Source organism: Gymnogyps californianus, chromosome 11 (assembly GCF_018139145.2).
Source record: "Gymnogyps californianus isolate 813 chromosome 11, ASM1813914v2, whole genome shotgun sequence".
Classification (NCBI taxonomy): Eukaryota; Metazoa; Chordata; class Aves; order Accipitriformes; family Cathartidae; genus Gymnogyps; species Gymnogyps californianus.
The window spans coordinates 16,718,196-16,746,089 of record NC_059481.1 but is presented as its reverse complement, the minus strand read 5'-3'; the positions used below and the strand labels follow the sequence as shown (position 1 = coordinate 16,746,089).

Sequence of the window (27,894 nt, the reverse complement as noted above, 5' to 3'; positions counted from 1 at the left end):
TGAGCAGGTTATTGACTGTAAAATTCTTCAGTTTTTCTGTAACTTGCCGGAAACCATTAGATTTTGTAACAAGCTTTTATTTATCTTCCTTTTTAGTTATCAGCACCAACCTCTTGTAAAGTCATTTTTCCTCTAAATAAATTTGATTTTAAGTCTGAGTTTTCTGCCTGATTCATTTCCACATCTTTGGTATTTCTGCTGTTGACTTTGTTGCACCGAGACTGAATGAATAGACGTAACCCTCACCTGTAATCAAATGTTTGCGTTGCCTTTATCATCTGGATTCTAGTCTGCACCCATTGGACTCTAACTTACTTTCCTTCTCTTAGAAGATTTGCATTTTGCTGAAGGGCATATGGCCATAATGATATTCAGCTCCTTGGGTTTTTTCCACACACACACACACGCAGGGCTTTTCGTCTTCTTACAAGAAGAGGAAGTGTCACAGCCGTTTTCTCAGCCACTTCAGCTCCGTAAGCTGAGAGAAATGGCAGTCTGGTGGCTGCATGTGCTGTCTTACGGCATAGAGTTTCTGTAACCTGCTAAGTTAGCTCTGCGTCTTCAGCAAATCCTAGACACAGGGGGTTTATCTCATTTGGCTGAGAGAACTAGAGATGCTACGTCCCATCACAGGGATGGGGATGGGGAGAGAAGGAGGAATGTTTGCACTCACGATGTGGTGTGCTTTACGTATTTCCACGTCCCCTGCAAGAGGAGGCCCAGCAGAAACGCTGTAGCCAGCGTCCAGGTGGTTCCTCTCCCCTGGGGAGGTGAAGGAACGTCGTGTTCCCAGTGCCTGCAGGCATCAGTCCAGGCAGAAGAGGGTGCCAAAAGTACAGAGCCGAAGCAGAGTTTGCTCCGCAGCGCGATGAGGAGCCGGCACAGAGGACCACGATGGCTGGAGTTTCTCCACCATCGTTTTCTTTTACCTGTAAAAGCGATCACAGCTGCCCCTGTACCGCTAGTCCTGCACAGGACTCGAGCATCCTCTCGCCAGGCGGAAGGAGCAGGGAGACCTGCACCCTTCATCCTCTGCACATTGATTTTGAGGCAGAGGAATTGCTTCATTTCCATCTATGATTTCACTTGTCATCAGAGGTGAGATAGGGAAGGAGAGAGGATGCTTGAGGAGAATCAGGTGTATTGATCAAAGCCTTCAGGTCATCGACATGAACACTGCTCGGCGGTGTTGGGTTGTAGGAAATGCCAACCCACCCTCCTGTGCCCCATTAGCCAGCAGTGCACTGCATGTGTTTTTCCTTCTCCTCACATCTGTGTTGCATGTGCTGTTCTAAAATCATGTCAATGAACCCAAACCTACGCCCTGTCACGCAGCACTTGCTCCGAGACGGGCAGCTCCCTGGGTGCGAGACAGGAGATGAAAGGGCTCGTTTATCTCGATGGCTGTTCAGTAGTCCTCATTTTATTTGCATTCCCATTCATCCCAGCTCACCTATTTACCGGAGCAAATAAAAGCTTTTGCAGAACTGTCGGTTCCTGTGTATGATGTTTAAAGAGCGTGTTTTCCTGTAGCCCCTCTTGGCTCTGCAACCTGGATGCCCGACAAAAGCACTGCTTGCTGGCTTACCCCGAGCCCTTGCATTGCTGCGGTAAAACAATGGCTGCTCTCGCTGCTGGAAGCGAGAGATGCTGCTGCGGGCGGCACTGGTTTACCAGGCTGCTGAGATACAATGGGCACTGGTCACGGGAGGAGGAAGAGCATATTTACTGATGACAAATCACATGTAGAAAACCAAGTTTTTGCTGAATCAAGCTCCTGCCAGGGAAAGGCCGGGGTGCAAAGCAAACCAGGCAGCGTGAGCTTCTCTGGTCCTGCACAGCGCAAACCAAGCCACTCTGGTACCACAGGCCAGAGGGGAGCCTGGGCATTCAATGCAAATTGCCTTTGCAGAGGAGGAAATGAAGGACCCCACCTCTCCAGGCCATCTCCATGTGGCAATTTGAATATCCAAAACCACCTTTCCACAATTTCATCCGCAGTCCGTGCTCTGAGCCATTGTGGCACAGCTAAGATGATGAAATGGATGTTCTCCCCAGACCACACGTGTCAATTATTTTAGATGGTCCCAAGCAGTAGTGATGTGTTTCTGAGCATCCCAGATTTCTTGTCCAGCCCCAGCTTCTCCTTACCAGTAAAGGATAGAGCAGAAGATCCCTGCGGGGCCATGTGGTGGGTCATCTGGACGCGGTTGGATTTTCACTGGTACCTTCACCTAAAAGGGGTCATAGAGGATCCTTACGCTTGGATGGGACTCTGAAAGGAGGAGTAACAGGCACAGGAGAGGCTCTTTGGAAAGACAGTTTAGTGACACTGTTGATATTTGCGTTATCTGCGTTTCCCCTTTCCTGCCCTTGCTGGGTTCAGTCCCGGCCCTGGCACCAGGGTGAGAAATGGGAGGCCTGGGAGGACACAGGGGTGGGCTGGGGCTTGCAGACAGGCTGCTCATTCATGGAGGTTTTATTAAGAGAAGAAAAGGCAAAACGCTAATTAGCTCAGTGAGTGAGATGATGTCCTGTGATCAGATACAAGGTGAACAGTAAAGGAATGACTTTTACCTTTGCCATAGAAGGCACTTGGGTTTTGTTTATTAGTTAGCGGGATGTTAAACACTGCACCGTGTTGATTTGTTTGGGGTTGGAACATGTTTAAATTAAGGGGAAAATAATATTTGGCACTAGCAACTGATACGAGAGCCTGTATAAGTGAGCACCCCCAGCTCTCACAGGGATGGGCAGCCAGAGTGGGTGCCCCTCGTGTACCCCAAAAGCTATCTTCACACCTCTTGAAATAGCCCCTGAACAAGGCTTTGCTCCAGAGCCTGCTCTCCTGCCCGCTGTTCCAAGGTGGCTCAGGGGAGAATGCTGCAGGTTCGGGACCGGCTCCCCTCACCCTGCTGCCTGCACAGCCCTGTCCCACTCTCCCCGCATCCTGGGGCTCCTTTTGCACATTGATAACTTGTTCAACGGGGCTATAAATAGCAACCTTTGCTCTTGGCTGGAGGACATCCCGGCGCCTCAGCCAGGCATCCCCAGCGGGATGGAGCCCAGGTTTGTTTCCTGCTCCCCAACAGGGCAGGGCTGAGCCCCAGGAGGGTCCCGGGGGGGGGGCTTGTTTAAGTCCTTTTGCTCTCTCCTCTCTTTACGGTCCGTCCCTTGCACAGATGTAGTTCAGCTGGCAATTCCTGATACCCCCTGACCTCTTGCCACAGTCTGGCGTCTCTCCCTCTGGCGCTTGGCGTCTCCAGACGCTCTTTCTTTCCCCTTCCCTTTCACCAAAGAGCTGCTTCACCGGCCGCATCTTTCCAGTGAGCCTAATTAGACAGGAGCCTAATTAGAGCCGAGCAGGAGCAGTGAGTCATTAGCAGAGCCCTGTGGGAAGCCCCAGAGCAGCCGTTAAGCCCGGCGGGGCAGCAGCGTGGGCAGAGGAGGGGGCCGGGAGGCGGCGGGCGCTTGGCTGGGTGCAGAGAAGCAGCCGTCGGAGGGAAGCAGCTCCTGTTTGTGCGTGCATGTGTAATTCCTCCAGACAGTGACCCAGAAATGGATTAATGCGTGTTTCCCTGCCGCCTTGCACCTGATGGAGAGCCAAGCAGCAACACGCTGCGGGCCCCGGTGCTGCTGGGCTCACATCAAGGCAGGCGATGTCTGTCCATCCTACCCAGCCAGGGAAGTTAGAAACCAAAAGGGCTTTTCCTGGTGGCCCTTAAGCTTTTTTCTCCTTGTTTTGTTTCTACTCATCCCTTTTTTAATACACGGCTATCCCCCACGATGGAGTGGAGCCAGCTTCCTGGGGACTGGCTGCCTGCTGGCGGCTGAAGGGAGAAGGATCCCTGCTGGGGTGGAAAAAGAGAGTAAGGGGAAGAGCAAAGGGCAGAATTGCAATGTTTTCTCTGGATGGAGCCGCAGGACTGGGGTTAGGTGTGATGCCGGGACTTTCTATCAGTCATTAAATCACGTTCTGGCTGAAAGTGCCAGCAGCTCTTTAACAAGCGCACATAGTGCTGTCCTGGCATGGCCCTGGACCATTCCTCCAGCCTCAGCTGGGAAGGGAGGGCTTCCCAAGAGAGCCAGAACTGAAAGCCGTGAATTATGTGATTCCTGAGCTCCATGGTCCCTGGGGGCTGTCGGGAGGAATGAAAGGACACGCCAGATCGCCAGGATCAGTCCTCTTGAGCCCTTCCCCCATCTTCATTTGGAGGGGGGGGCACACAAATACAGAGGGCTCCTTGTCCGCAATGTCTGTGAGACACGGCCGTCAGTGGTGCAGCATGTGCTGGGGAGAGGGAAGTGAGATGTCCAGGCGCTGATAACGTGAAAGCCAGGCTTTCTTCCACCTCATTGGATTTGTTATTCAGCTGAGAAACGCTGAATGGCTTGGGTGGGCTCTGAGCTTGCAATTTCAGTGAGGAAGTCAGGATGACGTGGTAAAGTAGGTCACACTGCCGCAAACAGCGTTGATGGTTTTGCACAACAGCCAATGATGTTAAAATAAGGAGGTGGTGAAATGGAAAGAAAAGGGAGATTGTAAGGAAGGAAGAATAAATGAGCTCAGCCTCTGCTATTCACTCCCACCAGGAGTCCCTGCTGCAGGTTCCCATCTTGGGGCCCCCCAGCACTGCTGCCCGTACCGGAGGGCACCAGGCTCCTGCTCTGCACTGCAGCAAGAGGGATTGGGCCCAGCTGAAATTTGCAGTTGGTTGTGGGGAGCTGGGGGTAATGGTTTCTCCTGTTCTTGGAAGCTTAACTTCATTTGTGAGCAGCATTTCCTGGGGTGGCAGTTTGTGAGCCTGGACCCTCTTCAGACACTAAAACGTGTTGGGTTTATCCCAAGGGAGAAGGTGCATGGGGAACAGGAAAACAATTTGACATGGGACATATCGCAGGGAGAATGTGCAATGCTGGGGCATTAATTAACGTGCAGGAGAAGATGACAAGCCAAGGACATAAGGCTTCAGTGCTCTGTATAGACACGGATGAATGTGAAAGCATGTTGGATGGCTGGAAAAAACACTCCTCCACTCCAATTATGTGTCTAAAATGCCAGAGCCAGCCTCTGGATGGATATGGGGCTTCCTCAGATACTGGAGGTATTAAATCACCAGCTACTCTGCTTTTAATTGACTCTAGTGACAAAGGGAGAGCGAGCTCAGATGATAATTCCCTGGAGGGCTTCACTGCACAACAGTATTATTTCAAGGGCAGCTGGGGTCAGGCTGGGAAAATGCATATGTAAAAACCAGTCAGGCACTATGACTTTCATTTAAATAAGACATAGAAGTAGCAGCCTTTTGCATCTGGGGAGGTTCAGCATGGTCAGTCCCTGGGGATGGAGGTCCCGAGACCTGGGCCTGGGAGAGGTCTGGAACCGCTAGCTGCCTGCCCGGTCCCATCTCTGAGCATCTCCCTGCCCTCTCCTCCCAAATGCGTTTTGGCGAGTGAGAAGCACCCTGTTACAGAGCTGGGGAACTGAGGTGGAGAGAGCTCATGGGCAAGCTCCAGACCAGGCCAGAGGGTGGGCTGAAAGGAGTTGTGTCCTGTCCGAGCTCTCCTGTGGGACCAGGCCCCTGCAAAACAAGGCAGGAGGTAGGTGTGGGACAAGCCACCCTTTGGTGGCCTGGGTCTACTGGCAGCGGTTTGCTGCCATACCTGGGTCTGAACAAGGGCCGGATCCTTGCAAGAGCCTGCACCTCTGGGGGATCTCCATGCCAGGCTCCTGCCCACCTCGTGGGGAAGATGTCTGAGCTCCCGACACCCTACAGCGAGGGTTGGCTATAGCATGTGGGCATGTTTCCCAGGAGCCTGGGAACGTACAGCCCCTGTAACGCCACCAGACAAGACTCTTTCCCAAGCGCTCACTCCCAGACAAAGCTGAGCTTGACCTGCTGAGATGGCGAAAAGGCTCTTTGAAAAAAGCAAAACAAATCACGTTTACATTTCTTCCCCTGTACCTCCCAGTTAAAACCCAGCCCCACTCTGGCTGTAGCTTTATTCTGACTGTTACATCCATTTCCATCTCCCACTCCTCTTTTACTTTGTTGCTGTTAACCAGGAAACCTTTGTATTTTGCATCGTATTTAATTCCATAGCAACAGGTTGCTGCTGTCACAGCAGCTGCTGATTGCTTTTGAATTGTCTTTCAGGCAAGCTCCAGAATAAATACAAAAGAGCAGGTCTTTGCATGGCTCATATCAAAGCTAGCCAGTCGCAAAGCCTCCCAAGCTGGTATTTAAAGTCCCAGAGTCCCACATAAAACCTGAATCAACAAAACTGAAAGGGATTTCATTCAGACACTCACTCTCTTTTTCCCTCTCCTGCTCATCAAACAGTAATTTCTACCCTGAATTGATTTCCCAAAGGGCTCTTTAATGAGCTTTTTCTATGGAGCCTTACACTCATATCTGCCCAGCTCACGTCAGCTAATGCCGCTGCCCACCCAGCTCCCGCGGGCAAGGAGACATGTTCCCAGTCTCCTTTACAGCCCGGAAATTCAGGCTCCAAATCCCTTTGAGTCCGTGCACAACACCCGTAGGAAGTTTTGCTTCCCAAGCCCAACAGCCCCTGCTAGTAAGAGGAGGCAAATATGAATTTGCAAGGTTGTCGTGTTTTGCCTGGTGCCTATTAGCTGCTCTGAGCAACGCTCCTGCGCTCCCAGTCCTGAGCAAAGCTGGAGCTGCTGGTCTCATAGCGGGGGAGAGCCCAGAGCCTTCCCAGAGCAGGGCTGGATCAGTCCCCTGCTCCTCTGGGATGGGGAGAGATGCACACGGAGGAGAAGTGTGGTCAGGAACCCCAGCTGGAAAGCCCATCTTGCCTGTGAATGGGCCCCTTTCTGGGGAGCTGCAACAGCCAAGCAAAGGAAATAAGGAAAACAGAAGTATAAATTCTTCTCATCTTCCTTAGAAATTACTGGCTTTCCCTGCAGGAGTACGACTGTGTCTGGGTTGGGCCCTCTCAACCTATTTGGCAGGTATTAGCATTGCAGACTTGCAAGTTCTCCTAAAATCATGGCATGGTCAAGTTGAGCGAGAGCAGCCGTGGAGACGGAGACACATGATGTCCTCAGGACACGAGAAGCCCTGGACTTTATTCCCAGATCTACCACTAACCTTGGACAAGACACTTGACATCATTGTGCCTCAGTTTCCCAAGCGCTGAAGCAATAATAATTACAGCCCGGCTGGTTGCTTAGGAGGTTGTTTGTGAACTGCCCCACCGAGTGCCAACCCTGTTATTATTCCTTGGCCCTGTTATTAGACTTAAATCCAACTTGCTTAAGAATGAAGACTCCTGTGAAAAATACACAAATGGTTTCCCAGATCATCATTTTTATTAAAGTTCACAAGCAGCTGAAGAAAAAAAAAAAGACTAGAAAATGTAAATAAACGTCATTCAGAACATCCCAGACACTGGCTGTGCACAAAGTGGGTTCTTCCCGGCAGCGACGGGTGCTTACTGCTCCGAGAAGGCCTTTGTTGTTTGAAGCCATGTCAAGGCTTTTCATCGCATTGCATCATTCAGCTGGCCAGGCTACAGCTTAACCTAATCCAGGGGCGAAAGGCAAGCCCAGAGCATCTGCAGCACCAGATCTGCTGCGGAGGGAAGCGGGATGCTGGGGCAGTGCAGGACCAGCCCTGGAAGAGGCCGGTCAGGAGCTGCATCCCTTTATCGACGGCCAAAATCCGTATGCCTTCCTCCACAGCGTGAATGAGGAGCGACTCGGGCTGACAGCTCTTGCATGGATAAACCCAAATACAGTCGGCAGGCAGCGTGCGTGGATAACCTGCGGCAGCTACAGCCCAACCGCTGGCAGGCAACGTACAGTCAAAAAATGCTCACATCTCTCCAAGGTGAAGCCAGGATGTGTGGCGCAGTGGGAAGGAGGGGGCTCCCTCCCCAGCCCGCCCTGCCAGCCCTGCGATGCTCCCCTAGTCTGCTCGCTTTCCCTCCGAGGCCTCACTAGAGGCAAGATGCCCCCTCCCAAGGGGCGAGCTTTGCCCCGCTGCACCTCTGTTTCTGCTCGTTTGCTAATTACGCCCTCACCCACGCGCTGCTCGGCGAGCGTGGCAGGGAAGCTCAGAAGACCGGCTCTGAGCATGCAGCGGGTTTTATCTGGTGAATATCTCGGCAGTGGTGCCGGTGCCTTGGCACGCTGACAGAGCTGCCGTGCTCTTCCCAGCAGCTGCGTGCGTGCGGGGAGCTGCCCGGCCTCTGACCAAATTGCAACCGGCTGCAGTGAGGAAAGGGGAAAAAAAAACCCATAAAAAGGCCCAAAAAGTGCAAAACAAAAGGCACCTGCCCTGTTTTGCCGCGGTACCCAGTGCTGCTGGCAGCCACCCCGAGCTCCCACACTTTCATGTTTTGACAGCCATCGCCTCCGCAGAGGCCAGAGGATGGGGAGAGCCAGGTGCTCTCAACCCCTTTTCCCTTTAAAAAACACTTCCAAGTCACCCAAACAGCAGGCATTGCCAATGACAAGTTCACTGCCTTTAAAAAAAAATATTAATATCTCTTAACCCCCCCAAACCGAGTAACAAAAAGCACCTAACGGCTCCCCACGCTGTGCTTGCCGAGGGATGCAGCTTGGTGCACACCCTACATCTCCCCAGTCCCGCAGGGCCACCGGTGCCCACGAGCCATCCCCGTGTCCCCCGTGCCCAGCCCCAGCCCTGCAGCCAGCGCTCCCAGCTCCTCGCAGTCCTCGCATGGCAGCCGGTGGCGGGGCTGGGTGGCCCTTGGTGCCCCCCTGGCATGATGCCGGCAGCGGGGCTGGCTGTGCCTCCTGCTCCTGGTGCCGGGAAGGGATGCGAAAGGCTCCTCGGAGTCCTGTGCAGGAGGACAGGAGGGGACTCGGTCACTGTGTCGGCTCCAGCAGCGAGACAGGGGACGTGGATGTGACTCTGGCATCTGGGGAGGGAAAGAGAAAGCTCATTAACAGGCATGATGCTCAGCTCAGCCCCCGCAGGGGAGCACTAGAAAAGGGGTTGCACGTTGGTAGCTATTGGGGTAACCCCCCCCACCCTGAATCCCAGAGACGGGTGGAGGTGGAAAGCAGCTGGTTTGGGGTGTGCTTTGCTTTCGCAGGAGAGGGGAGAGAGTGGGTGTTCAGCTGGGGAGGGAGGGCTTACAGCACCAGGGAGTCGGGCAGAGTCAGCCAGGAAACTTCCATGGACGTGACAAGGGAATGAAAAGTTGAGGGAAATGAAGTTTTAGCTTTTTTTTTCAGGCAGGGAGGAGGGCCCAAGAACTGGCACAGACAAAACAAAAAGACCCTTTTTCTCTTTTTCCGCCAGTTCCTCCAAAACCATCTGTATGACTGACATTTCCAAGGGGTTGATTAATCCAGTCTGGGGCCAAGCTCAGACTGCACATGTTTCCATCTGCCCAGGGTTAGGAAAAGGCTGATTTTCATTGACTTTCCTCCCCAGGCCAGCCACTCCCTTCCAACGCTGCCTGATAAACTGGCTTCAGAGACAACCAGCCACTTGGAAAGAGCAGCAGCAGCAGCAGCAGCAAACTGCAGTCCCTGTTTATCTGGCCTCGTTATTATACGCATGCAAATGAGCCACCAAGAGAAACCAGCTGTGACTTTGTTCCAGCAATACCAGCGAGGTTGTAACAGGCTGCAAGCAACCAACTCAGCCGCACACAGGTGAGCTGTGGCGTTTAGGAGGCGGGAGATTATCCTGATGTTTTTTAGGCTGCTGTTTTCAGGCACACAAGCCTTTTGCATGGGAAGATGTCTGGCTGCGAGCAGGGCTCTGCAGACAGAGCCAGGAGTGATGCACAGTAACAGAACTCTGTAGCTTCTTGCAAGGTAAAAGCTGACCAAGCGCTGCTCCACACGGAAGGGAAGCCAAACCAGGCAGCAGTAAAACCATCTTTGCAAAAGGCTTGTTATCTAAGCTGTAATTAAATAATCACGAAAAGTCACTGAACAGATCCGACGTTTAGTGTGACCGCGGTATCGGAATACAGTTCTGGGCCTGGCATGCTGCCTAAATCCTTGCAGGAGCTTTGGGGCCAAAGTTCAGCTTTCAGATGCCAGAGCTACCTCAAAACCTGCAGCCTTGGCCGCTCAGTGTCCACCCAACAGCAGGCACCAGCTGCTGGTGCTATCCCACAGCCCTCACAGGAGCTAAACCCACCAAAGGGCTCCGATGGGAGACTCAAAATAGGCTCTGAGCTATCAGATGAGCCCCAGGAATAAGTGCCTGAGCAGTGCCTGGCCACCAGTCTCCGCTTCCGACAGCCCAAACCATGAGGAGAGTCCTGCAGGAGCTGAAAGGCATTGGGAGGGGAACGCCTGGCTCCTAGCTCCTACGTCCCTGATGATTGTTTTGAGATGGGAGCTCTGACATCTCCACTTCAGGGGAGCGTTTGTGGCCCAGGAGCCAGCACAGAGGGATGCAGAGACTTCCCTCTCCATCTCATCTTCCCCGGCTGGAATGTGCAACCTGAGAGCAACTCCCTCTTCCCCAGTGACCATCCCAGCCCTGAGCTGAAGGCTCCTCTCTCTGGCCCAAGCCCATCTGTGACTTTGCCCCGTGAAAATGAGAGCGTCATACAGGATAGATGGTTCGGAGAAGCTACTTTTAATTTGGAGACAGGCAGCTTGGAGAACCTGTTCTGGGTACCACCTGAAGTCACCTCCTGGGAGGTGTAGAGTTGTCCCCATCAACTGTCACTGCACAGGACTGCAACAGACCACCCAGCATCGTCCCCTGAGCTCCTGGCTGGGCTTTGCTTGTGTTTATAAACACAGAGAGTCTTTATAAGCCGAGTGCTCACTATTTTGTTTCCCTTTTGTAACGATTCACCTCCTCATGGCTCCACCACCATGGGTGGGCAGAGATGGAGCTTTCACGTTTCATATCGCTAATCACACTTGATCCCTGGAATTAACTGCAGGTAATAAGCACTAAATTAACGTCACACGGCATCCTTTGCAGGGGCACTGGGACCTCCGCCGAAATGTGCCCCGGCTCCAGCTGGGAAGGGTGAAGGCCATGCCCTCGAGGAAACATTTCCAGCGGATCAGTTTTATGCTTAAAATGAAAAGCAGGCTTGGTGTTTTATGATCAACATTTTTCAAGGACCTATTATTTGGATTTCAGGGCCAGTATGAATGCAGTTTATAGGTGAGAAGGTTGTTTTTTTCATGAGTACAAAGTACTATTTCCTACCCTGCGATTGCCCAGGCCTTTCCCCACCAGCCCAGCTTGCTCTGCTCTGAGAGCACCTTGGATGGTCTCTCCTGAGCCTTCCCCAGCTGAGGGGGGGTTCCCATAGGATTAGCATTCCCAAAGCACACCGGCACCTGGGCACGTGCTGGTCAACCTGCCTTCTGGGTGCCTCTACTTGAAGAAGGATCCCACAGGGACTAAAACAGGAGTTGCAGCAGAGACATTACATGGTGGAAGCTGCAAGCCAGAAGATCCCTCGGCCAGACCTGCTATAGGATGACAGGGTAGTCGTAAGACCCTATAGCCAGTTACCCCAGTTCCTGAGCCCAGTTTTGGCACAGGTGCAGCCAGGACAGCCAAGGCAAGCATGTGGGACGTGGCTGGTGTGGTGTGGGCAATGCATGCACATCAGAGACATTCAGGTCTGGCCTTCACTCGCCTGTCTTGGTGCTTTATGTAAGGAGCTGTCACAGTGGCTGAGGCCATAACAACTTAGTTTAAAAAAAAAAAAACTCTAGAAAAATGAAGCGAAGAGACATTCTGTCTGGGAAGAACTCATGTATATTTTAAATACTTCTTTTAACCGAAGAGTGGAAGCGAAGCCAAAAAAGCACACAAAACCCTCACACAGTCACTTTTCACCAGTTTTATTTGCAGGTTGGCATATTACAGGTCCTAGTTTTCTTGTGCTTGTGCCAGGCTCCAGATTACAGGGGGAAAAAAATATCTACACAACCCCCACAAAGCTCTTTATTAAGTCTGAACAACCCAAATACAGTATGGAGGAAAAAAAGGTAGGAGAGGAAAATAACATCTCTGTGACTTTGGAGACTGCTTTTTATTTGGTGGCTGAAGAATCAACTCCCACCTCAAAATATTCCCAGCAGTGCGGCTGGTGTTGAGCTTTAATATTCAGGCGCATCTGCTACCAGAGAAAATTAATTTTCAGCTCTGGGATGGCTCTTAAAGGGAGGCCCCATTGACCTGAGTTGAAAATGATGGAGTCCTCACACTCTTTGCTGCAATATTTAATAGCTGAGTGGCAGTTAATTAGATTACTGAGGCACTGTGACAGATGCTAGGCAACGCCTGAGGAGGAGAATTTGGAAAGGCCATTATCTTCCAGTGCTGCGAAAGCTCTCAGAGATCTCATTTTAACCCTTTCCACTCTTGCCCTGCCCTCACTGTGGTCCAACCCGTGTTAAAACCAGGTGTTTCACAAATCAAAGGCCAGCATAATGCTCTGGGTGCTTTTTTTTCCACCTGAGAAAAGCAGGTGGTCATGTTGGGCAAATGCCCGGCAGAGGTGCCAGGAGCTCCTCCTTGGTTCCCAGCTGGCATCAAAAGAGATGATCACTGGGAGATGCCAGTAATTTCACCCGCTGGGCGATTCCCAGGCACACCAACCACACCAAGCGGGAAGCAGGGAAGTGAGAAGGTGTTAGAGGGTTTGGGCAGCATTCTTTCTTCCCTGTATTAAGCGAAGTGGATTTTGATGAGTCTGTGGAAGAATTTCCCTCCCCACAGTCCCCACTTTCCAAATAAAACCGTACGTGAAGCTTGTCAATCCCGCCCCCATACGCGAGGGCTTCCCAGCTCCTTCAGCTACCTGGGATGTAGTGTCCAACCACCAAAGCAGGGCTGCGTGTGTTGCTGGCACTGTGAAACCTGCAGACTGAGCTAGCAGAGGTGTTACAGACTTCCTGAGAAGATGATGCTATCCAAGTGTTGCCCATATCAATATCTGCTTTCACAACGTGAGGTGAGAAGTTTTTGGCCTTTGCCTGGCCAGCTGCATCTCAGCACAGATTGGTGAAGACGTGCAAAGCTCTGTGGAGCTAAAACTGGTAACCAGAATGGCAACCAAACATCCCACTGGGGAGGAGAGAGGAGGAACCAACAGCCCTGTCCCAGTGGCACTGCAATAGCACCTTCCCTGAGCAAGCGAGAACCGGAGCACCAGAATGAGACAGGACATCATGTGTTTCCACCAACTTTCGTATTCTCACACACCCCAAAATACCGATAAACACATTCTTCTTCTGGTTACAAAACCCCTTCCCTCCCACTCAGGTCTCACACAGAAGTCTCAGAAGTTCTGATTTAACAAGCAACAGTTTGGATGTCAAATAAACACCAGGACCATCAAATGCACCGTGGCTTCTAAGCTTTTGCTTCTGCTACCCACTGAAATGTAAATACAGAGCATAAAAAGAGATCCAGGATTTGCCGGCATCCCAAGGGTCACTTGCCTACATATTCATCAGCTCCAAATAAATCACCCAGATACTCAGCAAAAATATCGAACTATTGAGACTTTTTCCAAAGCACTTGTTGCCCTTATCTCCCAGGACTCATATGCAAGTGCTTTTAGAAACCTTAACCGCCTCAACCGCACGGGGACAGGATGTATTCCATGGTGACAGCCGTGAGAGCAGGCGTGGAAACATCTGCTCTGCCCTGCCCTACCCACCTACACACAGAAGGGTGATGCTGGCACATCCAGCTAGCTTGGAGCAGAGGGAGAGGAGCTGTGGCCTGCTTGCAACCATCTATGTAGATGTCTCTCAAGATACTGGATCATCTGGAAACAAGAGAAACCTGGGAGCTTGCTAGACTTACAACATCACAGAGGTGATTACTCTTTTCTGGTCCTGCACCCCACCTTTAAAGGTACCCTTCCAGGTGAGCAACCTGGAACCCGTGGCTTCGGTGTGGTGTGTGCAGATGCAATTGAGGCAAGACAGTAAGTTTCAATTTAAGAGGAGGAGACCCTTACCTTATTGACCTCCTGGATACAAGCCCCCGAGCCCTGACCCTCATCATGATGGCAAGTGCTTCCAGGTGCTGACAAAAGCTGTGGGGATGAGCGAGTAAGGCACCGTTGTGATACAGTTCCACGTGTCTGACGTAGGGTCGTAGCAGTCCAGCGTTTTGCACCTCTGAGTGCCAAAGTAACCCCCCACCACATAGAGTTTATTCCCCGAGGCCAAAGCATGGCATGACATGCGCTTGGCTGTCATGTCCCCAATGCGCGTCCACTGGTCCGTTTCGCAGTCAAAGCGGTAGGCAGATGCTGCCGTGAACTCGGTGTCTCCTCCCATGATAAAAATCTGGCTGCCCAGGACAGCGGCTGCTGTGTAGCGCCAGGGCTGTGGGCATTCGGCTTTGATCATCCACCGATTCTCAGCTGGATCATAGCACTGGACTTTGGACACCATGTCTCGGTGAATGCTGGTCCCACCAAAGACAAAAAGCTTGAGCCTGGCACTCACCACCGCAGCATTGCTCACTCCATCTCTCAAAGGAGCCACCATCGTCCATTTGTTGGATATGGGATCGTACTTCTCCACTTGCTTCAAGGAAACAGAAGGAGATGCAGGAAAGACTCCAGCTACTGCAGTGTGTCCACCAACCACGTACAGGCAGTTTTCCAATTCAGCCGAGCCATGCCCAAACCGAGCTATTAACATTGGGGCAGCTTTTGACCATTCCTCATGAACAGTGTCATACACCCACACGTCTTTTGAGACCCCGTTCTCTGAGCCCCTGCCTCCAGTGATATACACTTTGCAGCCGATGGCACAGGCACTAAACTCCTTCCGTGGACTCGGCAGGTCTGCTTTGGGGATAATTTCTTTTGCTTTGTGATCCACTTGGTAGATCTTATCACACATGAAGGTCTGTCCTCCCAGGATCAGCAAGGTGTGCCCAGCTTTGCGAGGCCTGGCACAGGGACTGGTGACCACCCCATCATTCTGGAGGATCTTCTTCTTGCACTGAATAGCTTCATCCAAGACAAGCTTGTTCCTTTCATCCACCATAATCAAGTCCTCACAAGCCAAGGCTTCCTTGAGGCATTCAGAAGGAAGCAAGGCCAGACGAACGTTCCTCAGAAGTTCTGGGAGATAAGCCTTCCGCTCATCCAGATCGTATTTCACCCACTGGATGACAGCCTTAAAGACCTTTTCTTCATCCTCAATTTCCAGCTCATCACTGGAGATGAGGTCCAGCAGAGTGTCCTTGGAAAGGTTGTTGAAGTCCTCACTCTTGTGAACAGTCTCAAAGTTGACCAGGCACATCCTCCAGGAGAGCTCATAGAGCCGCCGGCACTGATGAGCATCCGAGAGCAGCATCATGCCCAGGCAGTTGGAAGGGTAGAGGTTCTTCTCCAGGAACTCAGCTGCTGCATCCCGGACATCGTGGAACTGCAGCATGTCTCCAGCCTCCAGGAGGGACTCGGCATTCTCCTCATTGATGATGATCCGGGAGGAGTAAGCAAAGTCCAGCAGTAGCTCCAACACCTCCGGGTGGAGGCTGTCATGGAAGTTCACCTCATCATCCAGGCTCTCCCGAAGGCCATTGCTAAACATGGCTTCAAAGTACCTGCTGGAGGCAGCCAGCACTGCCCGATGACATGGGAACGACCTGTTTCCTGCCCAAAGGGTGACATCGGTGAACATGCAGTGCTTCCGCAGGGTGTTCAGATGGGACAAGACACAGTCTGGGTGGGAAGCTTTGTGAAAAAGCAAGATGTTCATGGAGCCGGTGCTAGTCCGGGATTTACGGTTCTCATGGACGCTGACTGACATGATGACAGAGCTCTTGCCTGCAGAGAAACAAAACAGAAAAACCATTATTCTCTTGTCCTTATGATGTAAGGCACGGAGAATATACGCATTTACTATCCAACCCTGGTACACTGTCAATGGACCTCAAATGTGAAGCATCAGGTGACACCCCAGTGCTCCTACTCTGTGGGTGCTCCTGCACCCTGGCTTGCAGAGCCCGTGCCTCCTGCACCCTCACATCCTCCAAAAATTTAACTCAGGCTGAGCAGGGTGGGAAGGCAGAGCGGGGTGAAGGGGGAAATTCTGCACTTTGGTTTCAGCAACGGAGCAACAAAGTGAAGCAATCAAAACCCAAACTTGATGGTAAATTGTCTCAACAGCCCCTAGAGGGTATTGGCAAACCGCAGAAGAGTTATTTTTCCTTAGAAAACAGCATTAAGAGAGCAGCCTATCCAGGATAAAGGGCATCGGTCTGTTCTTGGCTCAGCAGAAATCAAGTTTGGCTTCTGATTTTCATGAAGATTACTGCAAGTTTAGGAAAGGCAATTGCTACAGGTTTTATTTATGGAATATTTAGCTACCAGCACAAGCCAAAAGTTTTGAACAAATTTTACCAAGCCCTTTCATTGTAGTTTTTGTTGATAAAACTTGCCAGACGCTTCACGTGACTTAAATATTTTGCAGGACAGATTCACATTAGAGAATAAGACAAAAGACACAGCTAAATTATGCTTTTTAACAGACAGGCAGAAGCAAACACAAGGCTTTTATTAGCTACTACTTCATTTAAGTGCTACTCGATACCTATCCTTGCCTGTAGAAGAAAAACCCGTTGGACCAATCAAATTAATACTACTTAGATGATAAAATCAAAGTAATTTACTCCAAAATATTTTAGCCAGCTCTATTTTGTCCCCTATGTAGCTAAAGTAGACAGACAGATATGCATACAGTCCTCTCTTACAGCAGAACGTCAGTACTGAAGTTGGTAGCACGACTGTCCTGAGGTTTGAAAAATGAGCCCGAAAAAAAAGAAAAATGGGGTCAGCCTGCTGTGCCTCCGTTACGGGCCCCCGTACAGCAGACACAGCAAAGCCAGCACAGGCACTACACTAGATGACATTCATTTTTCAGTAAAAGAGACTCTCCCGGGCTAAAAGTGGAGATTGCAGGCGGGCAGCCCACTAAATGGGCTAAAGATGGGGGCATGTCAGAGAGCTTGAGGGGCTCTCAATTGTCCCAGGAGCGTGTCAGCACTCAGGGCAGGGAGGACCCTGTTCGGATGCTCAGGAGCATCAGGGGCTGCTGCCTTCAGCTCAGCTTCCCTACCAACACAAGGCAGCCACCAGGAACAGCTACAAGCTGGGGAAAGTAGGCCTAATTCACAGGGAAAAGGGGTTGCTTGAGAAACACTATCCGGCTCTGCTACATCTTCTCTCTCATCCAACACTATTTTTCTATCCCTTTGCTACCTTGTCTTCCCAAAAACACTGCAGTTTTGCTTTGCAGGCTGCAAAACCCCAGGGCTGAAACCCCACGGCATCCCACTCCAGCCACCTACTTGTTTAGAAATCAGTAATTAACCACACAGATATAGGCGGGGAAGGGTTTTTGGTTGGATTCTTTTTGGTGGTGGTGGTTGGTTGGTTTTTTAACTTGCTCTTCGCAGCCCGAGGTTTCTCAAGGGTCTTTCTCCCCTGCAAGCACAAGGTCTACAGATCAGCCCTGTCCTCCCCAGCTAGGCTGAGCTCACCGCCATCGCCCCAGCCCTGCACTCGGGGTCCCGGGGGAAACCACGGAATGCCTGGAGAGCGGACGCAGCACTCCCAGGCTGCCGGCGGGTCACAGCCTTGACCTGGCGGAGACCTGGAGCCACACAACCCTCCCACGCTCCACAGGTGGATGACCTCAAGCAGAGGCGGATGGCCAGATAAGCTGCCTGACTCACGCTCTGCTCACGCGCTTCCTACCCCCTGCTTCTCCAGCACCTGCAAAAGAGTCCAAATTTGACAAACAGTTGTGGGCACGTCCCTCCTTTCCCACCCGCTGCCATGAATTACTGAGGTTGGTCTTCCTGAGCCCTCACTCATTCCTCAGGGCTGTGTCACAGTCCACGGAAAAGGGTGCTTCTGTGCTTCTCCGTGCAGAAACGATAGCTTGCCCAAGCAGCCACAACTCCTACTTGGCCTCCGAGCCGGGCAGGAGCATTGACGCAGGAATTTGGGTTGGATATGTGCATGCTTATCGCCAAAATCCCTGCAGCCTGGGGTTGAGGCTGCCAAGCTCGTTTCGCTTGTGATCGGAGGCTGCGCAGAATCGAGGCTCCAAAACAGGAAGGAAAATGTCATTATGGAGCAGCACTTTGAAGTGCATCTGAAGGAAATGGTTTCCAACATCTACACCCAGCACAGGGACAACACTAATTTAAAAGGTTATATGGATTCCCGTGTCAAAGCTCTATAATGCTGAAGTGAGGAATACAAATGAAACATTTATGAGTCTGCTAAAAGCTATTGATTTAGGTTCCTATTCCTACAACCTCAGAAACCACTCTGCCATTGCTACCGCTTTCTTTGCTTGCAGCTCAGGTCAGCTATTCAATGTTAACCTTTGATTTGCTTATGCACAAAAATTAAGCAATTTATATAGGACAGCTATGGAAACAAACAAAAAGATTGCAGGAAGGCAGCATCATTTTTTCCTGACACTAAGATTAGAAAAGCCACTACTCAGAATGGAAGGAGCAGGTCATTTAGAAATTAAAAATGTCTATATAAAAGCTGCAGCAGATCCACTTTATATATATACAGACACATATACACACACACACACACACACACACATATATAAGAATCTCAGGCTTCTAACATCAAACATCTTGCCCAGGGCACTGGGTAACCAAACAATATTTGTATCCAATGGGTATTGAACAGCACCCAGCGAATAAATTGGCAGGTTCCAGTCCAGTCCCCATTAGCACTGCTCTTCATATCACCTTGTCCCACTACAGGCACCAACTGATCCCCAGTACAGCTGCAAGCCTGAGAGCTAAAGAGGCCCCAGCCCCAGCCCCTTTACTGGGCCCCTCCTGGAGCCGGGTTATGACACTGGATGTCACTGGTCACAGATCAGCAGGGCTAGACAGACCATTAAAGTGAAACTAAAGCAGCCTCTGAACTCTGGTGTGCAACCATCTCACCAACAAGGCCTGCTTGTGGTTTTCAGCAACTTCCAAACAGCTTGTTTTGAGGGCTTCTTGAATCCTACCATAGCTGGGCACAAGCAGAAAAGTGGCAGGTTCTAATTCTTCCCCTCACAAACACACCCCACCGCATCTCTGTCTACCAGAGAACTTGGCACCATCCCACCCGAATCAGATGAACAGAAACTGCAGGCAGCAGCTATTTCATCTGATGGGTTTCTTCCGAAATCTAGCAGCCTTATAAACCTCAGAAACCTGTAACTAAAAGGATCTTCTGCCCTTTTCATGATGTGCAAAAACATATGCATCAATTTAAGCAATGTTTAACTGCAGCGAGGAACAGGCTGGACCCATGACGTGCTCTTACAGGCACTTCTCAGAAGCAGATGCATGCAGAGCAGAATTTGGCCCCTACCACATTCCTCGCTTCCCTTACCCAGCTACTGAGCTAAAGAGAAAAAACAGAACCACTCAGAATGAGGAATATTTTACACAAAGAAACCTGTCTGTGGCTCCTGCCAATCTCCCACCTGCTCTGCGAGAGCTCAGGGGGTTATCGGAGCTCCCAGCTGCATCTTCCATCACGCAGGAAGCTATCACTAGAACAGACGCGTCAACGCGAATAGCGGAAGGCATGACCTGAACAAACTGGGTCTTGGATTTCTCCATGCCGCATTCATTTTTTTTCCTTCGAAAGGCAGTTATTGAAAAAACAAATATCTACTGCGTAGCCTTTTAGAAGGATCTTACTGCATGCAGATGCAGACGATAACCCTTCTTCCATATGGATGAGGGCAGAGGGGCATCAGCTTTTTGACAGCTATCCAATGCTGTCTGCTGGCTATAGTATTCCCCTGGCTGTCTGCAGCCTTTGTACAGCAGGTATAGGAAAGACAGTTTTTTTCCAGCAGAGCAAGATAAGGGCGCTTTGGAAATCCTTCCACTCACCCACACAGGGCAGAGAGCAACCCCGAAGGAGGGCAGGAGTTGGCTCTGGGAGAAAAGACCCCTTGAATCTCAGCTCATGAAGAAAACATCCCAGCAGTCTCTTTGGACAGGACAAAGCTGGCAAAGGGGAAAACCCAAAACCACAGAGCTGGCCAAACTCCCCACCCAAACAACGGCCACAGTTCTCCTGTCTGAGCACCTCTTGCTTCCTACAAACCATGCCCCAGCAGAAGGCTGTCCCTCCCAGGCTGGTGGGCCGCCATCTCAGAGCCCTGCTGGTATGGGTCCAGAAGAGGAAACACTCTATTACCTCTTGAAAAAATCCAAGCAGCACTTAGAAATCAGATACTTTGAATCTGTATCAGGCCCTGGTCCCCAATCACAAAAGAACTGCATATGAGAGGACAGCTCAGAAGGACTATCGATACATGGACTATATTTAGCTAGGCTTGGGGTTCCCCCCTCCATCTTAAACCAGCAGGCTGTCCGCAAATCTCCAATTTCATTCACTGTCTGCAGGGAAGCGCCAGCTGAGATGCTGCTTCCTTTCAAGAGGACAATACTTGAGAGTGAATAAGATGTTCCCCAATGGGCCTTCAGGGGATCAAGAATCATTTCTGCTTAGAAGGGCAAAACTACAGGATTTATAAGTGTTCTCCCAAGACCGTGAAGGTTGGCTAAACACCAACAAAGAGCCCAAATCCCATGAACCGAAGCTGGCACTTTCTGTTTGCCAATCAGACTTTCAGAGAAGCAGCAAGCAGAACACGTCTCTTTTTGCCCCACTCAACCATGAACTATTTAAAGCTGTAAATAAGTAAATAAGCAGTAAGGTTCCCCACTGGCTTAGCTCAGAAGACCTGGAAGAAGCTGCTCACTCCGCAGGGGAGATTCATTCTGAAGCAGTCAGCCATACAGGCCCTCCGTGTATGGACTGCACTACAACCTATAGCCCCTCCTTCCAAACCAGAGCAGACCCTCCTTGGAGCGGCCAGCAATGGCTGCTTTTGCAGGGAGGCAGGCGTAAGATTCATTTTTATTTTCTCTCCGATTTCACAGTATCAACCCTTTGGGGTGAAATGCCGTCTTGAATTCAGCCAAAGTTCAACTTCTCCCTGGAAGCGGTGGGATAAATTCTCTACCCATTAGTAACATGCCTGCTCCCTCGTCCCAAATATCTGTACCTTTCCAATGCCTGCGTGGACTCCACCACCTGGTGCTTAGGCCAGCAACGCCATCCCAGAACAAAATTACTGGTATAGAACCAATTTCCCCCTTTTTACTGTACAGTGTAGCAAACCAGAAACTTAAACACCTACTGTGTTGTCTTCACGGGAAAGAGCTCCTTGCAAACCTGCTTAGGAGAAAGAGCAGTGTGGCAACACACTGTCAAACGCAGAACTTGGATACAGCTGCGTTTCAGATGCAATTTCCTGGCGCTGGAGACCATCAAAAGTTTTGAGAAGGGGGATCTATTACATGCAGACATTCACGTACTCACAGACACAGCTCGAGCTTCAAAAGCAGAAAAAAACCAACAGAAAACAGGAAAAGATGGTGGGAGAGGGAGACAGAAAAAAAAAAGGGGAAGGAACAAACGTAAAGACGTTTTCAGATGATTTTCATGTCCTTGCATAACACAGTGGACTATCAGGTACACAGCTTGGAGCTGCTTGAAATGCTCGATACTAATAATGCCCTTCTGTAAAGAGTGCTTGAGATGAAAGGAATCAAAATAGCACCTGGCATTTAGTGCAGCACTGCACTTGCTGAGCGTGGAGCCTGGGCTGCTGCCAAGTGGGCAGCAAAGGACCTTCACCACATCGTCTCCCACGCATGCTCTCTGCTCTGTCCACGCTCCTGCGTGCCTGGATGCAGACGTTGCTCTCTAACAAATCGGGTTCACCTCCAGCAACTCCGGTGAATTTAGTGGTTTGCCCGTGTCAGCCAAATTTGTTCTTGTTTTCTCCAGGATGACTAACGCAGCAAAGATGCAACTGTGATTTTGCACGCTGGAATTCAGGCAACGCAACTCTGCTGCGAATCAGAGGGTATCTCTGTAACAGAGCTAGATTTGGCCTTCCTGACAAACTCTTGTGATTTCATCATATTTGCAAATAAGCAAGCAAAGGAAAGACAGTTGACTCCATCCCCCCAGCGCAGAATTTCTGATCCTGCCCCAGCATTTGAGAATAGAAGGCATCCTTATCATTTCTTCTCATTTTCTCACTTTCTAGTCTAGCCTGTATATCCCAGACAGAAAACAGAGAGACCATGTGAAAGGCTCCTTCTGTTGGCTCAGACAGAAACTGGGAGGTTTTCCAAGCCCAATTCTGTAGGCTCCAGGAGATCAGATTGTCTGGAGAAGGTCTGGGCACGTATCTGAACGTCAACATGCTTACTAAAGCAAAGCTGAACTCAGAAACTTGGTCTGTCCATCACTGCTTCATATCCCATTCTCACTAGTACCCACGATTCCTCCCTTTAAACCCTTGCTCCACTCTGAGCCCAAAGCCACCACAAGAATCTACTGAATGACACTTACCATAGAAAACAAAAGCAGTATTGCCGAGCTGCACCAATTAGTGAGGTTCTTGTTCTATCTTGCAAAAGCACGGGTAAAAGGGGCAGTAGTGCCTCAAATCTATAAGACACGAACTAATCTGAGCCAAAGGCGACCATGTTCCAACCAAAATAACAATACCTGTAGGAAATCCGCTTTGCATGCAACACATGCAGTTTTATTTGCAAATCAGGTTTTGGACTTGCTACTCCACAATTCAGATACTCCATAAAGCTTCCTGAGCTACCTGTGAGGCAATCAAATAAAGTTCACATTCACCACTAAGCACGTTGGCTTTGCAGTTCCTGGGAATACCACACCCTCCTACAACCACTATCCAAATCGGGATAAATAACGCTTTTAGCCACAGTTCAGGCTCCAGACAATAGCTTTTCATTGCTTTGCCTTAACCCCAGTGGATCTTTTCAGAGCCCGTGATTCATTTCAGAGGCTGCTGTGGGGTTTTGTCCTCCCCGCCTGCCCTCTAGCTCCACTAGTGAATAAATCCCATTCTGCCAGATCAATCACAGTCGCTTTGCAAAGTGAATGCGGGGCTGCAGAGGAGGCAAGTGAGTTTGCAGTCCCGTCTCCCAAATTATACTCAAAAAGGCTCCAGAATGGAAACAATCTACTTGATCGCAGTATCTACCCCAGCCCCATCTGGGCAGGATAAAGTCCTTTTCAAGCAAGCCAACTTGCTAATGTGCTGCAAAGGCAAAAGGCCTTTGGTACTCCAAATACAGAGGACTGGAACCACATGCTACTTCCCAGGGAGAGTTTAGAAGATGAGATGTGGTATACGTCAAATTAATGCCAGAATAACCACTGCAGTTGCTGACTCCAGAAAGCATATTCAGATCCTCCCACTCTCTCTTTGCATACTGTGCCCGGCTCCTGGCGCTGAGGTTGGCAGAGCTGATTGCTCCGATGGTCAGGCTAACCAGAAGCCCTGCTACGGATGCTCATACCAAACAGGTCTGTCTGCCTGCTGTCAGGGCAGGATTTCAATTTTGTGCCTGGCCAGTTAACCTGGGGTTTTGTTTTGTCTTCCCCGCTCCCCTGCCAGGCAGGAGATCTCGGTGCAGCTGCCACGTTCGATTTGCAGGAGCTCATTTGCAATTCTGGCCAGAGTTCAGAGCCGTGGAGGTGGGAGGCCCTCATGCCTCCTGAACCGATTAGCCCCTGATGTTGATGGGCATGGAGGACAGCCATTCCCAACTGGATTGTAAAGCACTGACAGAGATTGAAGGGTCTGGGGCTGCAAGGCAGGGCATTGCTCATTGCCCTCTGGCTCTGGACAGAAGGAACAAATGTGACACCCATCGCTGATCTTTTCATTCCAGTACTAACACAGCATCAAACCACGCACTCAGCTTGCAAGTTCTGGACCAGCATGGGAGCACTGCAGCAGCCCAGGCTCTTCTAGGCGTCTGTGCACACATTGCAAACAAACCAGAGTGATTGCCAGTGTGCTACAGTAATAAATTTACCTCACCACAATCTGACAGGCTATCATATAAAACTGGTAGTCTTTGCAAAGTCTAATGGTCAGCAAGCAGACAGTGGTTATGGGACATGCAATGTTCCCAGGCACGAGCGATGGGGGGAAGACAGAGCAGCATGTACTGGCTGAAGCAATACTAATAGTCACTGCGGGGATATAAAGTTGATAAGCAAAGACAGACCGATGTGATGGTGGTTAAAGGTCAGGCCAGGGGGCTTGGGGCGGCTTGTTACAGCTAAATGCTTCCTAGCCAGCATTCTTGCAGCCACTGTTTTAAGCAATGCCAGCTACATTCACTGCAATTCAATTACAGTCTATAAAAGACGGGAGTAAATCTACTCCTCAGTTCAAGTGCTGACACGGCTTCTTCAAACCTGCCCCTTCCACAGTCCCCGAGCGTCAGCTGCCGTCGCTGCCACAGACACCCCGGGCCAGCTCTGCCCGTCCTGCTCCACCTACTCACACCCAAGGCCAAGGCACTGCTCAACACCCTCTCTTTTGTAATGCTGCTGCTTCCCTCCCCATCTCGCAACGTGCTGCCCATCCTCTTCCACCTCCACAGATGGCCACATCCTGCCCTTCCTGTTTCACTCATCCACCTCCTAAACATTGCCTAAAACCTCCTCTGGCTGTTAAGAAGAAGGACCTGAATTCCTGCAGGCTTTGGGGAGCGGCTGGTTACCACTGCAGGGACAAAAATGCTGTCGTAATTCACACATACATACGTACACTTAGATACGCACACATTCCTTGTCCCTATCCAGGACCATGTCGAGCACTCACTCCAGCGCTGGAGGGACCATGTTACGTATAATATAATATATAATATCAGACACACACTCCTTTTCACACATTTGGAGCATGTGTCATGCAGCATCTTGTCATCTGTTTCCAAGCTGTCTGCCTTCACAAGTTTCATTTGTCTAGCTCCTTCAGTCAAACAATTTTCAACTGGCCTTATCTCCTCTCCAAAACTACATCCGAGACACCATCCTCACTGCTTGAGTTACTTGAACCTGCCCCAAACACAGCATGGGAGGCTACCATGGGGCACACTTTGCATACATGCTGAGGCAGAAGGACTTCAGATAACAATCCTCAAATACTTGAGAAAATGAACAAAAAAGGGATAGGAAATTTAAGTTCCTCAGTGCTGAAGTCACTTACAGTCTCCTGTATCCACACTACGGTGTGACTAATTTGCTTCTGCGGCAAATTTCACTCCGGTTTTAGTCCTGAGAATCTTGTGCCCACCCCACACCTTCCCGCTGCAGAGCAAACTTCCACCTATGCCTCCTCCCCAAGTGCTTTACTCAATACAGCCTTATCACAGAGATAAACCAGAGCAGATGGTTAGTGTTAAAGACACAAAAGAGACAAAATTTGTTTTCAGATAAGATTTGATCTGAGGCAGCAAACAGGACAAGGAAAACAGGGAGGCCCCAGAAAGGGTCCCATCTCACTAAGGAGTCAGACCCCTTGAGAGATGGGCAGAGAAAAGAGAGTACATGAGAGCTCAGACCTGTTTTACACCTACTCTGAAAGGAGACTATTACCAGAGCAGCCACCAGTAACACAGCTGAGTTAGCAGCAGCAGCTGGCCACCAGCAAAAACGTGCGGGGTGTGTTACAAACATCTCGGGTTGCTCCTAAGGTAAGTTCAACAAAAACAAGTGTCACAAGACACAGGAAGGAGGGAGAAGACAAGGGAAGTTGTCAAAGTATAAAGGTTATAGAGTTGCTTGTTTTTCCTGCGGCTCTGGATCTGTTCTGGAGAGAAAGAAGTACATTTGGAGGAGACTACAAAAGCTATGGCCCATGGCACCCTGACCAAGGAAGTCACTTCAGCAGATCACAAGAGAAAAAGACACGCAGAGATTGCCAGGAAAAGAAAACAGAAACCAGTTATGAAGCTAGGGCTCTCCATACAAATACTATGAAACACTGAGGTGTCTGCTTATGAAAGGCTGAGGACAGAAGATTTTCCAAGCACAGATTTGGCTAGTCTAAGCCCCCCACCCCAACAAGTGCAATTGGATGGATGAAAAAAATAAAGGAAAAAAAACCCCAACAACTACTAAACAGGCTTTTAACTTTTTTAAATGCAAAGGGGCCCGTAAGGACAGCAGAGGGTTGGAGAACTATTTTTTTCTCCTCTGTCAGCTCAGCTCAGTCATTCATACAAAACTGCACACTTCTCTAGACAGGGTTACTTGAACTGATTTCATCAGAAAGGCTATGGAAGTTGTGTCCCTTAAATCACAGTTTTGAGAGATACATGTACGGGGGGGGGGGGGGGGGGGGGAACCAACAATGCCACTTTGCTTTCATATTCATGAGATGAATAGCAGCTTTTTTCTTTTTTTTTTTTTTTTTTTTTTTTTTTTTTGCTTTAGAAGACGAAAAGCCCTTCACCTCCTTAAACATTTCACTGCCAGCTTTCTACGCCTGTGAAACCTGCCAACGAAACACGATGCTCCGAAATCCCAGGCAAGCCCCCGGGCTGGTAACCGGGGCGGCATGCCGGGTGCCCTTCTCCCGGGGGACGCTCTGCCGCCGGGCCGGCAGGTCCCTGCCCTCCCCCGGCTCTGAACCCTCGCAAAAGCAAACCCGGCCTTACTAAGAGGGGCCAGAGCCGGATTTGGAAGCGGCGGCTTGAACCCAAAGCTCGGGAAAAGAACTCACCGTCTCTCTCCGCGCCCGGCCGAGCCGAAACCTCCGGGAGCCCCGAAGCCCCCCAGCCCCGCAGGGCGCCCGGCGGGCAGGAGGGAGGGCGGCGGACAGCCCCGGGGCGGAGCGCTGCCGGTGCGGGGCAGCTCCCGGCCCACGCGTGGAGCGATGCACGGCGGCGGCGGCGCGGCCCGGCCCGGCCCTGCGCGCTCCCTGGATACAATGTAACCAGCGGGTGGAACCTGCCTCGCGTGGGACTTCGGGGGCGGGGCCGGCCGCCGCCGCCGCGGCCATTCAGGGAGCGCCGAGACCGTGACGCGCCTCTCCGCCTCGCCCCGCTGCGGAGCGGCGCATGGGAGGGGGCGGGCGCAAGCGGAGAGCAGCGACCAATAGGAGGAAAGGAAAGCGGCTTCGGGGCGGGACGAGGGCGGCCCGGAACTCCCCGGGTGCTACAGCCGGCCTTCCCCCGTGTCAGCGCTGCGGAGCAGTCCTGCGCTGCCGGCTGCTCCCCCCGTGGGTGGGTTGCAGCCCCCAGGCCGGCTGGTTTGGCGTTTCCCGGAGGGCTTGCGGGGTGCTCCGCGCTGGCACCCCGCCGCATAACCCCCGGGACTGCCCTTCGGCCTCTTGTGGAGCCACCCGTGACATCCCCGCGGCAGAAACCCTTCCCCTCTCCCCCTGGCCGTTGCCCCCAGAGCCAGAGCTCTGCTGGGTCCTGCCCGGCTGCCCCTGGAGCTCCCGGGGCAGGAATCAGGCTCTCAGCCCTACATGTTCAGCAGGATCGGCACCGCGCGGTGTGTTGTCCTTGCATGTCACTCGCCCGCCTTCACCCCAAGCCTGCAGCGGGACAGTGAAAGTCGGTAAAACTCTGCTAAAATTCAAGCAGATTTCTGAAATCTCCGGCCTCAGCTCAGCAAAATTTCAGTACGTGGGGAATGTGAAGGTCAACAAACTCCCACGGGGTCCCTGTGCCTGCAAGGATTTGCAGAGAGCTTGGAATCAGATGGGAGACTGGCCGGGATCCATGCCCCCTGGGTGGGGGTGACCAGCAGGTCAGTGCCTTCATCTGGAAGGAGTAGGGGGGGAACTTGTAAGTGCTTCCTTTAGCAAGCACTATGGGCCGAAGAGGGGGAAAAAGGCTCATTTAGAAACCATAACATTTTTCACATAACACAAGAGCAGCTGGAGGAGCTCTGGTAACAGTACTGCCTCTGATCCCCACACGTGTTTTCCAACCTGTG

General features: G+C 51.0%; 1 protein-coding gene across 3 annotated transcripts; it reads right to left on the bottom strand.

Moving 5' to 3' along the window:
- Positions 1 to 8,683: 8,683 nt before the first annotated feature.
- On the bottom strand, positions 8,684 to 26,791 carry KLHL25 (kelch like family member 25). 3 transcript variants are annotated; one of them, XM_050903218.1, is made up of 3 exons: positions 26,672 to 26,791; positions 13,978 to 15,807; positions 8,684 to 8,919 (listed from the first exon to the last, which is right to left on the bottom strand). In XM_050903218.1, the coding sequence occupies exon 2, from the start codon at positions 15,788 to 15,790 to the stop codon at positions 14,021 to 14,023; it is 1,770 nt and encodes a 589-aa protein (XP_050759175.1). In that variant the 5' UTR covers positions 15,791 to 15,807; positions 26,672 to 26,791; the 3' UTR covers positions 8,684 to 8,919; positions 13,978 to 14,020. The 3 variants fall into 3 exon arrangements, with proteins under 3 accessions (XP_050759175.1, XP_050759176.1, XP_050759174.1); XM_050903219.1 differs by lacking the exon at positions 8,684 to 8,919 and adding an exon at positions 12,754 to 13,782; XM_050903217.1 differs by lacking the exon at positions 8,684 to 8,919 and having other exon boundaries at positions 12,754 to 15,807.
- Positions 26,792 to 27,894: the final 1,103 nt, after the last annotated feature.

What these genes read in the sequence shown, in the direction of transcription:
- KLHL25 (XM_050903218.1), bottom strand. Translation starts at nt 15,790, where the DNA reads ATGTCAGTCAGCGTCCATGAGAACCGTAAATCCCGGACTAGCACCGGC.